This window comes from Dichomitus squalens, assembly GCF_000275845.1.
Source record: "Dichomitus squalens LYAD-421 SS1 unplaced genomic scaffold DICSQscaffold_1, whole genome shotgun sequence".
NCBI lineage: Eukaryota > Fungi > Basidiomycota > Agaricomycetes > Polyporales > Polyporaceae > Dichomitus > Dichomitus squalens.
The window spans coordinates 2591154-2604822 of record NW_006766883.1 but is presented as its reverse complement, the minus strand read 5'-3'; the positions used below and the strand labels follow the sequence as shown (position 1 = coordinate 2604822).

Below are 13669 nucleotides of genomic sequence, written 5' to 3'. Positions count from 1 at the left end.
GGCTCTAAGGCTAAAGGCGATAGGACAATTGGATCGAAATCTGTGCAGCGGGTTCCGCCTGGACTTATCTGGTACCATCCGTTCTCTCATCTCAACTGGTATCTTGGATCTTGGCGACGTTCATTACTATGCGGCTCTATACTCTAGTCTGTCTCTCTGGTTTGGCTCACGCGTCTCTGACTCTTGGCCCCGGAAGCCAAGCGTTCCAGCATTTAGATCAGAACTTGGCAGGAGAAGGACGCGCCCTAGACGGTTTGGGCTTACTGAACGGGTTTGGAGGCGACACTCGTGAACACCCTTCGGCATCCATAACTTTGCCCTTCGTCCCTACTCTGGCATTCCCCACATCTTCAGATGCAGCAGACGACAAGAAGAAGACAAAGACCTCAGATTCTACCACTACCTCAACAGGCACTTCCTCCATCATAGGGACGCCTTCCCCTCTCACCCCCACCGCCCCGTCTTCCCTCAGCGGATCGCCAATTACTTCGCACGCACCCTCAGCATCCCCAAACATAACCTCAGCCCCGGTGCCGCCCAACAATTCCACCGCGTCCTCGGGCACGAGCGAATGGAAGATCATCGGCGTCGCCGTCATTGCCTTCAGCGTGGTCGCCGCCATCCTCCTCTTGTCCGTGTTCTTCGACCACTGGTGGCGCTTCGTGCGCGACATCGTCTGGCGCAAGCGCAAGAAGGTCAGCGACGAGGAGCTCGTGCCCGACTGGGAGAAGGCCGAGTGGGAGCTGCGCCTCGCCAGGGACCCGGAGCTCGCCCGGTACCCGTCTTTTGCGTCGTTCCCTTCGTCTCTACCTTCGGTTCCGATTGTTCAGCATGCTGCTCAGGGCCAGACATCCCACACCCAGGCACCAGTGTCAAGTCCGATGCCGCCTCAGAGTGCGCTAGGACGGAGTGCGTCGAGGAGGGAGGCGCAGACAAAGGCCCTGGAGAGAGGAGTTGGCGACCAGCAGGAGCAGAGGTTGGCTAGGCGCATGTCGGTCTCCAGACAACATCAACACCCTGCCTCGAGCGCTGGCATCGCTGGGGTCGGAACTGGACTCGGGCTAGGACGCGTGGACAGCGTGAAGAAGGATGCAAGGGCGCACTCGACTCCGCAGAAGGCGGATGCCGGAAGGACGTCTCCTAGGCGGAAGTCAACTCAGCCTGGACGCGCGGGAGCGGTCAAGGAAGAAGACCCTTTCGCCGACGTGCATTCGCCTACGTTGATGCCTGAGGACGTTTATGGCGGCATCGAGTGATAAAGACGGGATAATGGACCTAGGAGGGATTCGGGGAAAACATGCACATTGTACTATCAGCGCATTGCTGTATTTCTAGCTCAAGCTACCTCACAATCATTTTGTGGACATCAACATGAGGGATGGAGAGGTGTGTGATTAAGCAGCATTTGGGGAGGGCGACTGTGGTGTTTTGGCCGCATCCTTGGGCGCAGGGATGGCTTCCTCTAGTTTGTCGGAGGCCCATATGCCGATAGCAGCAACGGTCGTGATGGCGAGGGAGATGCGCAGACGCGTTTTGGCGGGCAGCACTGGCCAAGCACATCTTGAGACTTCTTACAAGCCATGGTAGACAGAGTACGACGCACCAGCCCACGACTCCCATATTGACCTCTCAGCAACAGGCTTCGTACGAAACTTGAATTCTGGCTGCTTTGGGGCAGGCTTCGGGGGCGTTTTTGGTGTTTGCGACATGACAGATGATAGGGGTGAGGAGCAAGGGGACGAATGGCGCGCGCGTCGCGACGGGCGCGCGGGATGCCACGGCGCGTCCGGCCGCGACTGCTCTGGCTCAGTCATCTTGTTCTCGCGCAGCCATCTCTTCTGCGTTCCAGGGGGCCCCGGCTCACAGATCTCTCACAGATTGCGATTTAGACATCAAGATGTTCACAGGTCTGGTATGCCGTACAGCACATATCGTCATTATCCTTCTGACTCCCGTACTCGCGCATGCATAGATTGAGCACCTAGGCACCGTAACGGAGATCGTGCATGACGCGGGCGGGTGCACGCTCACCATCGGGGACTCCGCGCCCATCCTGGGCGACTGCCATGTCGGAGACTCGATTGCGGTCAACGGCGCGTGCCTGACGGTCGTCGAGTTTGACAAGGAGGAGCGCGGCGGGTGGTTCAAGGTCTGGCTCGCGAACGAGACTCTGGATAGGACCGACCTCGGTGCGTCCCCGTCGTCTATGGATGTCATCCTTTGGAATGTGGCTGAGCGGGCCATGTGCGTGCATGTACAGGCGAGCGCAAGGTCAACGACCAAGTGAATCTGGAAAGGGCGATGGGCGCGCACGTCCGGTTTGGGGGACACTTCGTCCAGGTGCGTCCTCTTTCAGGTTCTCTTTCTTAGGCACTCCATGCGCATTCGCTGACTTCCAACAGGCTCACGTAGATACCACCGCTACGCTGATTGGCAGGCAACCGGACGGCGACTCGCTGCGCCTGCTGTTCCAGCTGCCCGAGCCGACCCCGGAACGCCCATCCCTGCTGCCGTACCTCATACCCAAGGGTTACGTCGCCATCGACGGGACGTCGCTGACGCTCACAGTAGTGGACGACGCGCGGCGCGCATTCGGTGTCATGCTCATCAAGCACACGCAGGAAAAGATCACGCTCAGCAAGAAGCCGATTGGGGCCAAGGTGAACATCGAGGTGGACATGGTCGGCAAGTTTGTTGAGAAGAGCGTGCATGCCGCGCTGGGAGGCGGTGGCGGACCCTTGCGCAAATTGGTAGAGAAGGTTGTAGAGGATGTGCTAGTGAAGAAGGGGGTGGTCGCACAGCGATGAGAGGGCATACGAAGGCGGATATACGTGTAGCTCTAAGCCGAGGTAGCAGCAATAAACGCGGGTAAACGTCGGTCAATGGACGCGTATAGTCGCTTTTCCCAAAGAGGCAACTCGCTTAATTGGCGGATGTGACCGCCTGGAGCCCGCCCAGCTTCCGACCTCAACCTCCTCCACCCTCCGTCGCTATCTCCCACCTCCCACTCTTCTCTTGACTCGCTTCAACCCCCTGGCCTCATGGAAGGCCAGATGAAACCGAAGGTTAGCTCTTTGTCGAGACACTGAGCAACCGTAGGTCATACTCAGGTCACTTTCCAGGTCACCGCGCGGGTCGACTTCGATCGACCTCGTCCGGCTTCCCCATTCAAGTCCCCGTCGACGTCCCTCTCTCCCCCGCTTATCAGGCCCAAGGCGAAGGTGAACAGTAGTGCGACGATTCAGCCACGTAAGGCTGCAAGTGTCGTATCGGCCGCCCCTACCCGGAATAGTCCTGTCCCTCGTGCCCCGTCCCCATTCAAACCACCAAATTCCCGTACCCCCACCGTCTCCCCAGCTGCCAGTGCAGTTGTCAAATCTCGCTTGACAGCACGTCCGAACGGGAGTAACTCGACATCGCCGTTACCGGAATCACGACAACGAGCGTTCACGGCGGCGACGCCGTCCACATCTCATTCATATGTTCGTCCACGGAGAGGGAGCGCGTCGTCATCCCATCTTCTCGTCTCCGCACAGAGAGAGGCCAGCGTAGGTTCGTCTCCGGCTCGCTCAGACCTCTCACTATCCTGGCAAGCCGATGAGAACACACCTACCGCCCCGCCGTCCAATGTGAGCGTCCGCGTCAAGGCGAAGCTATCCAAGGTGGCGGACCCGGGCGTACACAGTCCGCCGTCGCTGCCCTCATCACCTTTGCTGGGGAACCGTCCTGCCCGCGTCCCGTCCATCTCGAACCTGAATCTCTCCCCGCCGCTGATGTCAAGCGGTTCGGGAGGTGGGAGCCCGTCCTCGGCATCTCCATCTCCATTGGCAGGACAGATGCGGTTCGGGAGTGCGCGCGAGACGAAGCATCAGTCGTTTCAGGCACTTCCCAAGGCGTTCCAGGCGTTTGTGGCGAACGATGACACGGTGATAGACTATGGCGCCTCAACGAGGAGCGGGGCGAAGGTCGACCCTGCCGCTATCCCCCTACCACCACAGTCGCCGCCCATCTCGACGGTATCATTTTCCTCTCGATCCTCGGCCTCTCGGTCATCGGTGTCATATGGGACCCAGGACTCGAAAGGCAGCCGGAGTACGGCCCCCACTCTGCACTCGAATGTCAATGGCAACGGGCATGCACGACAAGGCAGCAAGTCCTCACAGCCGCGGGGGAGCATAGACGGTCTTGCCATCCGCTCCGAGCCCATGAGCCGCGAACCATCGGCGAGCGAGATGGAATTCTCTGACGATGACGCGCCTCATCACGACGCTGATAGCGAGGACGAAGAGCGGAAGCTCAAGGCAGCAGCGAAGTCCAATCGAAAGGTATGTTTTGCTGCGCGTACAGTCAAGATGCTTGGTTTCTGTCCCCATAGTGCATTGTTCTCTGTCTTTATGTGTGGCTCCGATCTTCACTCTGATGCTCCATTCGTGCTACCCAGATCGCAGATCTCGAGATTACGAACCGCTCCCTGATGGCCATCAATTCGACATTGGAGGCGACGAAGAACAAACAAGCCAGAGAAATCCGCGAGCTTCGGCGAAAGCTGCGCGAGTCGCGACTCATACTTCCTCCGCCCGCCTACCGCGCCGTCAAGTCGTCGTTGTCCCCAGAAGACCTGGCTGAAGAGGAAGACGACGACGACGATGAGGAGGACGAAGAAGACGAGAATGGGCTGCTGGAAGGCAAGGCAGACGAGGCGTACCGTCGCGTGCGATCCATCCTTGACACCCTTCTGGAGTCCGGCCGTCGCGCTCTCGAGTCGAAGCCGGAAGACTTCGTCGGGACAGGCAAGGGCACAGCGAAGGTGCTCACGGCGGAAGAGGTGCGGTCATGGCGAGGGGATGATGACCTCACCGAAACGCGTTCGACGTTGGGCGCCGACGCCGACTCGAGCTTCGCAGGTTCTCGTCCGCTGACACCTTCGAGGGTAGCAGTGCCAGAAAGCGACGTGGGACTGGAGAGCGAAGATGAAGTGGAAGCTTCGCTGATTGAGCCTGATACCCCTCCTCCATTACCGCCGATTACGATCACGCCGTCTGCTTGAACATGAGAGTCTCTGTCGCCGTCATAGATTTGCCCCTCGGGCTTCCATTGCTCTCGGAACGCTTTGTTCATGACTGCCGCATGCAACTCGCTATCACTAGGTCCACTGTAGAACTGTTTGTCGCCTATGTTCCACGTCCTACATCAACCGATACCTCACTGACCACCAATCGTTTCGGATCTGGATCACGAACACATACCCATTCTCGCCCAACCGCATGATCCCGCTCGTTCGTTACCCTCGCATACAGCAGTACAATCAGAATCACGCACGCACGCACCATTGTCTAGCAGCAACGTCATGTCCTCTACATGATACATTTCATTCTCGAGCATACACACTTATCGCATAGGTACCGGCCTGCCTTATTCCTTACATATATGTACAGCACCATGAATGTCATGAAGCCTGCTCGCCTTCGCACAATCAGCCGCGTGGTATAGACGATCTCTATCTTATTCGACAGGTGCAGAAGTCCGGTTACTCCTCATCTGCTATACGCTGTGCTCGCTTGGCGAGCTATGACGAGGGTATTCAGTATGACTGACGAAGGACAGGAGACCGAAGCACTCACTGCAGCAGCAAGATCCATCTGGCCTCCGACCGCCGCCGGCTTTCCGACGCCTCCGACCTTGGGCTTCGGTGCAGCCCCTCCGGGACGGGGCGCAGCGGGCACAGGAGGCTTGGCGCCGACCTTCGGCGGAGGAGCCCCAATGGAGGGCTTGGCAGCTACTGGCGGAGGGGGCTTGGGCTTCGTTGCGAGAGGTGGCTTTGCTGCGGCTGAACTCGCCGGTCTTGACGACGCGGGAGTGCTGCCGTTCGACGACTCGGCGGTGGCAGTGGAGGCGGTGCGTTTCCAGGGCGCAGCAGATCCATTGGCGGGCCCTATCCCCGGGAAGACTGCGACAGGCTTCGCTGAAGGGTCGGCAGATACGGATTTCAGTCCTATCTTCGGAGCTGCTGAAGCTGCAGGCGCTGCAGGGGCGGATGGAGTCGGACGCTTGGCCGCTGGTGGAGGTGGAGGCGGCGGCGGAGGCGCCACGGCCTTTGGCTTGGGAGGGACCAGCTCGAGATAGTTGTGCGGTGCCCAGCCCTCGGCACCATCCTTCTTGACGAGCCACCAGCCGTTGTCATCTTTCTCGACCAGCTCGACGATGTCATCCTTCTTCAGCGTCATCTCGCCCTCCTGGCCCTCAAATGCATACTTCGCCTTGTAAAGCTCAACATCAGGTTCAGGTGGCGGTGGAGGAGGTGCCGCAGCTCGAGCTGGTGGTGGCGGAGGGGCGCGAGGTGCTGCCGACGAAGCTGTTGAAGTGGCGGCCGGTGGCTTGGGTGTTGGCGCAGCAGTAGACTTTCCGGGCAACGGCTGCGATGCGGGCTTCGGGCGAGAAGCTGCAGGTTTCTGCTAAGAGGATGAGCATAGACAGGCTATGTTGTAAGAAATGTCTACTCACAGCCGATGGTCCGCCTTTCCGCAAGAGCTTGCCTTGGGTGATTGGCCGAACGACGCCCTCTTTCTTCTTTGGCATCGGCCGTGACAGGCTTGAGGGCGGCTCGCCGGAAGGTACATGTACTGTATGACTCTTGTAGGTGTCATTCCTGGGAACGGTCTCGTCCTTAACGAACTTGATTTGCGCCTTCTTCTCTTTCTTCTTGTTGTATTCGATGCTGAATGAATGTGAAGCGGCCGAATGGCAGACCTACACAGGAACCACTTACGTCGGACCGATGAGGACACTGATGCTACCCTGTGTCAAGCGAAGCATGTGCGTGACTAACTCCGTCTTGAAGACACAGCTGAGGATTGGGTCGCCCTCTTCCGTGGGTCCCAGGTTGAGAACCTGTGACTTGTCAGTCAATCACGATACCCCGGCGTGAGATATACGTACAAGCCAATCATCCCTCAGGATGGACATTGAGACGCTCTTTATCGTTACGAGGTTGATCTTCCGTTCTAGTGTGGTGACAGTCTGACCATCCTTCGCTGTCGTTACAGCAATATAGAACGCTTTATCGGTCTGCGGATGCGAGGTCACCCCATTGAAAGTCATGCGCTGCATCGGGGATGGAAGCGTACCAAGATGAGGAACCGAGGGCTAGGTTTACTCGAGCGACCAAGTTTCGAGACGAGAATCTGCCCACGGCTACTGAATGTTACCTGATCTCCTGCACACAGTACCTCTCATCAGCCGATGAGCAAGACGCTGGGGAATGCACGCTCACTTCCCAACCCGCAGGCCTCAATGAGCTCTTCGCCCAACGCGCTCTTCCCATTGAGGTCCAGGTAATCTCCCATGAAGCGACGGTACCCCAGCAAACTGAATCGCCTACGCTCCTTTCGGCCAGCAAGGATCTGGTGTCCATAGTCGCGGATCTTAGCGTACTCGATGCTCTCCTTGTTGTTTTTCCAGAAGCGCTGGATGCGGCGGGCACACTCGTGCTTGTAGCGCATGTAGTTGCGCCAAGCACGTTGAATACGACCGGCCATATTGTGCCAGTAGCGATCACGCATCGTCTCGAGGGCGAAGAGCTGCAAAGCCGAACGACTCGTCAATCTTGTCATACTGAGGAGTTCCTCCTCTAGAGACGTACCGTCTCGGGGTTCTTAATGAACGCCTTCGATACACCCATCTGCCACTCCTCGCGCGCGATACCCGTGTCAGTGAGGATCCGCTCGCAGCCTGACTTTGAGTCGCCTTGCCAGATGTAGTCGCCCGCGTACGAGGTTGCCGGAGAGAGCAAGTAGAAGCGCTCTACCATCTTCTCGAATGTGTTCCGATACGCGAAACCCGCACGACGAACGCGGATGTTCTCTTGGAGACCGAGATACTTGACCTGATGCAGGACAGCCTTGGTGTCGTATTCGGTAGAACTCCGGTTCTGGTTCGGCTTGATGGTACGGATATACGAGGGTTGCGCGCGCATGAGGTTGTCGACCAAAGCTCCCGCAGAGGCCTATAGGATCATGTTTGCAGGATGTCATGGAACATATCGTATACATCACAGACCTTGATCCTGTCGCTGGCAGTCGGAGGCCGCTTCTTGCTGTTGGGGTCCGGACGGTCCGGGAAGAGACCTTGCAAGAACTGGTTTCCGCTAGTGCCAATGAGGTCCAGCAGATCCTTCACGAGCAGATCCTTGTTCTTATCCGTCATACCAGCCACGTTGTACATCACATCACCGGCATAGTGCTTGACCAAGAACTGCGCACCACGGGCCTCGAAGTGCGGGTTACTCGCAAGCGCCGCTGTACGCTGGATGAAGGAGTTGTCGGCAGCGGTGGGGTCGGCGTGGGCAGTCGCGCAAGCATCATTGAGCGCAGCAAAGATACCGGGTGGACGCCGCTCCTCGATGAGGTCGCAAACGATCTTGTTGTTGAAGTACTTGATGGGCGTCCACTTGATCTGCTCGCGGACGTACTCCTCCTGCTCGGTCTTGAGGGTGAGCTCGATGAAGATCTGCTGGAGCTTCTCGTTAACGTAGTTGATGCAGAGCTGCTCGAATGAGTTGTCCTATGTGGAGCCACGGTGTATGAGACATCAACGCAAAATGCATGACTGCCAAGCTAACCTCGAAGATCTCGAAACCGAAGATATCCTGTGCCAAGAGTCAATGTGACGCCTAAGCATGTGAATAAAGATGTGGCGTACAAGAATGCCAATCAACTGGGCAGTAGCTTGGCGAGCCTTCATCGAGACGTTAATCTTCGACACGATCCATTCGAACAAGTTGTTGTAGATAGCCTTTGCCAAGGCGTCACGACCTGAACTAGCCTGGGCGGGGTTCAAAGGCACATCATACACAGAACCACGACGACCGCCGCGTTGGGTCTCCATAGTTCGGCTAGTCATCGCCTTCTGCACCAGGGCGGCATCCACCTCAAGCAGGTACGCAACGAAGTCCGTCACGCTAGTGTCTGCGACGTCAGCATTGCCGTCGTCCTTCTCGCTGTACTGGACATTTCCGAGCCAGAGGATCACGGCGAGCATTCGGAAGATCTCGCTCTGCTCATAGTCGCTCAGACCGATGACTTGCATCGCTTTCTGTGGTGAGTCAGAATCTGCGCGGATAAGGAGTGGCAGCAGACGTCCTTACAATCGTCTCAGCAAAGTCTTGTGTGTCATCGATACCAGGGACGTCGAGACAGTTGCTCAGACTTGTGTACGCGTACGCCTCCGGACCCTGTAGCCCATATGCCTCTGTGAAACCGAATCAATACCGACTTGCAGATTCTGGCAAAAGGCCTACCTCGCTGCGCATCCGAGGCTGCCTTCGTGAATTGGTAGAATATGTGGAAATTCCGCTCGTTCTCCACTTGACCCACCACACGACCTTTCTCTAGAAGGTAATTGGTGATCTGAGCACCAATCGGCTCTCCGTGGTCGTTGAACATGATCTCCAAGTACTTTCCCTACAGGTGTGTAAGCACGGAGATTCTTGCCACTACCCGCACTACGCACATGTCGACTGGAGTTGTTATTCCTCAACGTCTTTGCGCATCCGAAGCTCTCCAGTAGCGGATTGGTGGCGAGCACCATGTCCTTGATCTCCTGGATGCTGCTGTCCTGCCCTCCGGACACAGCAGCGATATACTGCATGATTCGCTTCGCTGCCTCGGTCTTGCCCGCACCAGATTCTCCGGAGATAATCACGCACTGGTTCTCGTGGTACGCATTCATGTTATAGTACGCGCTCTCTGCAATCGCGAACACGTGCGGTGGAACCTCCAGCCTATTCTTGCCCTTGTACTTCTGGAGCACCTCGTCCGTGTAGATGCCCAGATCTACTCTCCGCATGTGCGGCGGACAGTCACCGACGTGAACATAGAATCACGGAGCAAATGTGACGCACCTCGGAAGGGATTGACAGAGATGAGCACCGAGCCGATGTAGGTATAGATCTCGCCGTTCTTCCACCGTTTCTCGAGATTCTCGTTGATGCTCTCGTTCGTGATGGTGGTGAGGAGGGTCATATCGGACACGCCGACCTGCTTCTTCTTGAAGCCCTCCTTCCAGTCGGCCTAGAAGCGATGGATCATCCCTCAGCGCGGCGTTCACCCAGAGCTGATGTGCGCAACGACATACCTTAGCGACCTTGCTCGCCCCGCCCTTCTTCGGCGCGGCAGCTACGCCCTTCTTGCCCGCCTTCTTGGAGGGTGCCTAGACATCGCGGTTAACCCAACACTCAGGCATGTTGTTGATACAGAGTGCACACCATTATGCAGGATAGAGATCAGGGCAGATGTATGTGAGGCAGGCGATAGTAGACGCTGCAATGAGGCCACCGCTGCGATTGGGGTACGTGTATGGATGTTATGCCGTCTTCGGTATAGTAGAAGCTAAAAGTGCGGTTAGAGATGCAGTTTGGAGGCGAGAAAGGGCGAGAGTGTAGGCGGATCGAGGCGGAAGTGAGCTGATTGGTACAAAGTGAGTGCGATGCTGCAACCGCGCTCAGGCTCGGTCGGGACTGCGCGCGCCGCGGGCGCTTTGATCCATCCCCGCAAGACGGCTATGACATCGAAGTAACGAGATTACATCCGGTACATACAGCTACTCGTACAAAGATACACTACGGCTACAAGCTTAGATACAGCTCAGTCCAATATGCAAGTAGCTCATACAGCAATTTCAATCCCATGTTCCAGCACCCACTTCAACGCCTCCGCCGCAGGCCGCAGGATCGGTGAACTCGGATTCTGCCCGCAGCCCTTCACTGCTCCGACAAGTGCGCGCACGACGCCCACCCGGTCCGCCTCCCACGCCAGCTCCATCTGTTCCGCCTTGCTCCTCCTCTGGACGCCTACAAACAGATTGCGCACGCAGACGATCCCGCGATGGACCAGCCCCGGGACAGTCTCCAGAGCGTCTGGCTCGTCCTCGTCCTCTTCGACGCCCTCGTCCGCCGCAGGACGCGCGACGACGCTCGGGTCGATAAGCTGCCCCAGGATCGGCAGAACGCGATGTCGCTCGCGCTCGAGCGCGGCCAAGCCCTCGCACGCGTCCGGGGACGCCGTGAGGGTCGCCAGCGCGCCCGACGCGGCGAGCCGTGTGGGGACGTCGTCCACGTCGCACAGCGCGACGAGCACCTGGAGCTTCCCCTGCGCAGCCTTGTCGCGGTCCCCGCCCCACTTGTTGAACACCTCCTCGGAGCCCGCGACGAGGTTGCACACGAGCTCCGTGGCGGCCCGGCGGACGAGCGTGTGGTCCTCGAGCATGAGGAGCTCCACTTTGTTCGTGAGCCCGTCGGCGCGGGCGATGCGAGTCGCCGCTTCGGCGGATTGGGAGGAGAGGTTGGTGAGCGCCATCATCCCCTCGAAGCGCTGCAGGAGGGACGCGTTCGGGTCGGTCACCATGAGTGCGAAAGGGCGGATCGCGTCGTAGATCGCGCCTTCGTTGGGGCCGAAAACTTGGACGGGGGCGGCGGTGATAGCGAGCTTCGCCAACGCCTGTATCGCGTCAAAGTCGTCTTTCTCCATCTGCGCAATTTTATTTGAGTTTGAAGAAGTGGAAGGGGGGAGGATTGAATGGATGATCGTTTGGAGTGCCTTCGCGCCGCCGGCTTGGAGGACCTTCCCTCGGCTCTCCTTGTCCTCCACTAGGCTGAGGATGGCCTTTCCAACAACTGAGCGTACGGCACGGCTATCCGTCGCACGTACGGCAGAGGTCAAAGCCTCCATGACACCCGCCTTTAACAGCCTACGCCCGCGCTCTTGGACATGGTCGTCATCATCGAGGGGGTCGTTCTCCTCCTGTTGGTCCTGAGATTGGTTAGAACCCTGCGAGGTCTTAGCCATCCGCCGGAGCTTAGCGATCTGAGCCTCCTCCGCAGACAGACGCGGACGGTAGACACATAGATTCGCAACGATCACCACAACACCGTACAACGGAGACGCCGCAGACTCCCCAACGAGCTCGGCACCCGCGCCCTTGCGCTTAGGGACGAGCGTGAACAGCCGCCTAAGAAACGCCTCGTCCGCCGACAAAGCCTCCTTGACCGCTGGGCTCGTGCTCATATACGCCAAGCCCTCGACCGCGTCCCCGAGCGGAGACGTCTCGCGCGCGTCGACGACAAGCCTTTTCATGAGCGCGGCGAGCTCGTCGTCCTCCATGGCGGCTTTCTCCGCAGCGCCCCCCACCTCCGCCGCGTCCGCGTTCGCCCCCTTCCCGAGCTTGACGAGCGCGACGGCCGCAGCGGCACGCAGCTCCGCGTCGTCCGCCTGACGCGACTTCCACTCCAGCCAGTTCCGGTGGTCCGCTCCGAGCAGCGCTCGGCACGCCTTGTGCGCCGCGGCGCGTCCCAACAGGTGTGCGACGGCGAGATCGACGGCTCTCGACTTGGAGAAGAGGTCGAGCGCGTCCATGACGGCCTCCAGCGTGCCATCTCGCGTGAAGATTGCAGACGCAGAGAGGTGGTCGACGTCGAAGAGTGCAGACAGAAAAGTTAGACCGGCGAGTGCCTCGGGCTCTTCGGTGTCCGCTATTCGTGATGCGGTGGGAGCATCAAACGTGCGACATATCACCTGCGTCCCTTCTTCTGGAGTGGGAGCCTCGGAACGGCATCGTTGGCAGAACGCGGAGAGGACGAGGTAGCCCTTGGTATGGACGGCCACCGGACGCTGCGGGCTGAACGCGGAAAACACCGCAGCTAACTCATCCGGAGCGAAGGAGACCCAAGCCTTGTCTTGCGTCCTCCTGAGAACAGCATCGAGTACAGCGACAGCAGGGTCAGTATCAGATGTGGATGAGGAAGACATGGGGGCTCCCGGAGAGGTCTCCTGATCCTGTGGCGAACCGGCGTGAGCGTCTATGTACAACACTCACTGGCGGAAACCACCGCGGCTTAATCTCAGGATCTCATCCGCTGCTCCCATGGACCCCTCCCTTGGACCTCGCCGTGCCCTCGGAAAGCAACGTGTATCCGATAAGGCACCGGAGCAGCAACGCGGGGAAGATCTCCGCTTCCTCATGGGGCAGTCCGAGAAGTCCGTTGTGCCTGCTCTCTGTGATACCCCGGCGTTGCGTACGCGTACAAGCTTGTCGAAGTTGAACCTTGGTCTGTCCCCCAATGGCTGTTCAAGCATGAATCCAACTCCATGGTATAGACCACGCTACAGCGACGGCTCTTCCCCGCCAACGTCACTCAAAAAGTCTGGCTCGTCCAAACGAACCGTTGGTGTCGGGCATGTTAGAGTTCGGGGAAACGGAACTCGTAACTTGAATAGGCGTCTTCGGGGCACTGAAACTGAAACGCCAGCTATCTTGACTTCTGATGCTGCGATACTATCGCGTACGGATCCCTCCGAATGCCGGTCCTCCGCCTTCCGACTGCACTTGCGTCCTTGGAGTAAGAGGACGTGTGGCCACGTCCAAATCCGGCTTGCGAGCCCGCTCTTACCCTTCCTGTGGTGCGCTATTCCCAGTTGCTTGTCGCCGATGTCCATAGCTGATCGCCGCTATTCAGCTGAGCTGTACGAACTCTCCGTACCTGACGGTCAAACGACAGGGATGAACTTCGCTGTACACCGGCTGTGTCACTGCACCATCCGTACTACAAATTGTGGTATGACGTCATGGTGCCCGCGGTCGGCGTACGAACCGCGTGTGTTCACGAATCCCGTATGCC

At 58.4% G+C, this 13669-nt stretch overlaps 6 protein-coding genes across 6 annotated transcripts; 3 read left to right on the top strand and 3 right to left on the bottom strand.

The window, feature by feature from the left end:
* Positions 1-128: 128 nt before the first annotated feature.
* Positions 129-1256, top strand: DICSQDRAFT_165092 (uncharacterized protein; the record flags this gene model as incomplete). The annotated part of the gene is made up of 1 exon (XM_007360612.1): positions 129-1256. The coding sequence occupies one exon, from the start codon at positions 129-131 to the stop codon at positions 1254-1256; it is 1128 nt and encodes a 375-aa protein (XP_007360674.1).
* A 138-nt stretch (positions 1257-1394) lies between these two features.
* Positions 1395-1709, bottom strand: DICSQDRAFT_45697 (uncharacterized protein; the record flags this gene model as incomplete). The annotated part of the gene is made up of 2 exons (XM_007359718.1): positions 1395-1546; positions 1604-1709. The coding sequence occupies 2 exons, from the start codon at positions 1707-1709 to the stop codon at positions 1395-1397; spliced, it is 258 nt and encodes an 85-aa protein (XP_007359780.1).
* Positions 1710-1897: 188 nt separating this feature from the next.
* On the top strand, positions 1898-2915 carry DICSQDRAFT_151577 (Lumazine-binding protein; the record flags this gene model as incomplete). Its single annotated transcript, XM_007360611.1, has 4 exons — positions 1898-1912; positions 1973-2189; positions 2261-2340; positions 2403-2915. 4 exons carry the CDS (start codon positions 1898-1900, stop codon positions 2805-2807), a joined length of 717 nt encoding a protein of 238 aa, XP_007360673.1. The 3' UTR covers positions 2808-2915.
* Positions 2916-3041: 126 nt separating this feature from the next.
* DICSQDRAFT_176918 (uncharacterized protein) lies at positions 3042-5328 on the top strand (the record flags this gene model as incomplete). The annotated part of the gene is made up of 3 exons (XM_007360610.1): positions 3042-3065; positions 3123-4325; positions 4442-5328. 3 exons carry the CDS (start codon positions 3042-3044, stop codon positions 5045-5047), a joined length of 1833 nt encoding a protein of 610 aa, XP_007360672.1. The 3' UTR covers positions 5048-5328.
* A 33-nt stretch (positions 5329-5361) lies between these two features.
* On the bottom strand, positions 5362-10348 carry DICSQDRAFT_96532 (uncharacterized protein). Its single transcript, XM_007360609.1, has 17 exons — positions 10262-10348; positions 10132-10206; positions 9899-10067; positions 9508-9830; positions 9296-9458; positions 9143-9246; positions 8698-9090; positions 8618-8644; positions 8056-8559; positions 7640-8002; positions 7271-7577; positions 7125-7213; positions 6937-7065; positions 6767-6888; positions 6502-6715; positions 5622-6449; positions 5362-5566 (listed from the first exon to the last, which is right to left on the bottom strand). The coding sequence occupies exons 1-17, from the start codon at positions 10262-10264 to the stop codon at positions 5528-5530; spliced, it is 3852 nt and encodes a 1283-aa protein (XP_007360671.1). The 5' UTR covers positions 10265-10348; the 3' UTR covers positions 5362-5527.
* Positions 10349-10547: 199 nt separating this feature from the next.
* On the bottom strand, positions 10548-12800 carry DICSQDRAFT_96531 (uncharacterized protein; the record flags this gene model as incomplete). Its single annotated transcript, XM_007360608.1, has 1 exon — positions 10548-12800. The coding sequence occupies one exon, from the start codon at positions 12798-12800 to the stop codon at positions 10662-10664; it is 2139 nt and encodes a 712-aa protein (XP_007360670.1). The 3' UTR covers positions 10548-10661.
* Positions 12801-13669: the final 869 nt, after the last annotated feature.

Excerpts from the sequence above, each read along its gene's own strand:
- DICSQDRAFT_96532 (XM_007360609.1), bottom strand. Across the intron at positions 9,459-9,507 it reads ATAACAACTCCAGTCGACAT|GGAAAGTACTTGGAGATCAT; the intron begins GTGCGTAGTGCG and ends ACACACCTGTAG. Across the intron at positions 9,091-9,142 it reads AAGACTTTGCTGAGACGATT|AAAGCGATGCAAGTCATCGG; the intron begins GTAAGGACGTCT and ends GACTCACCACAG.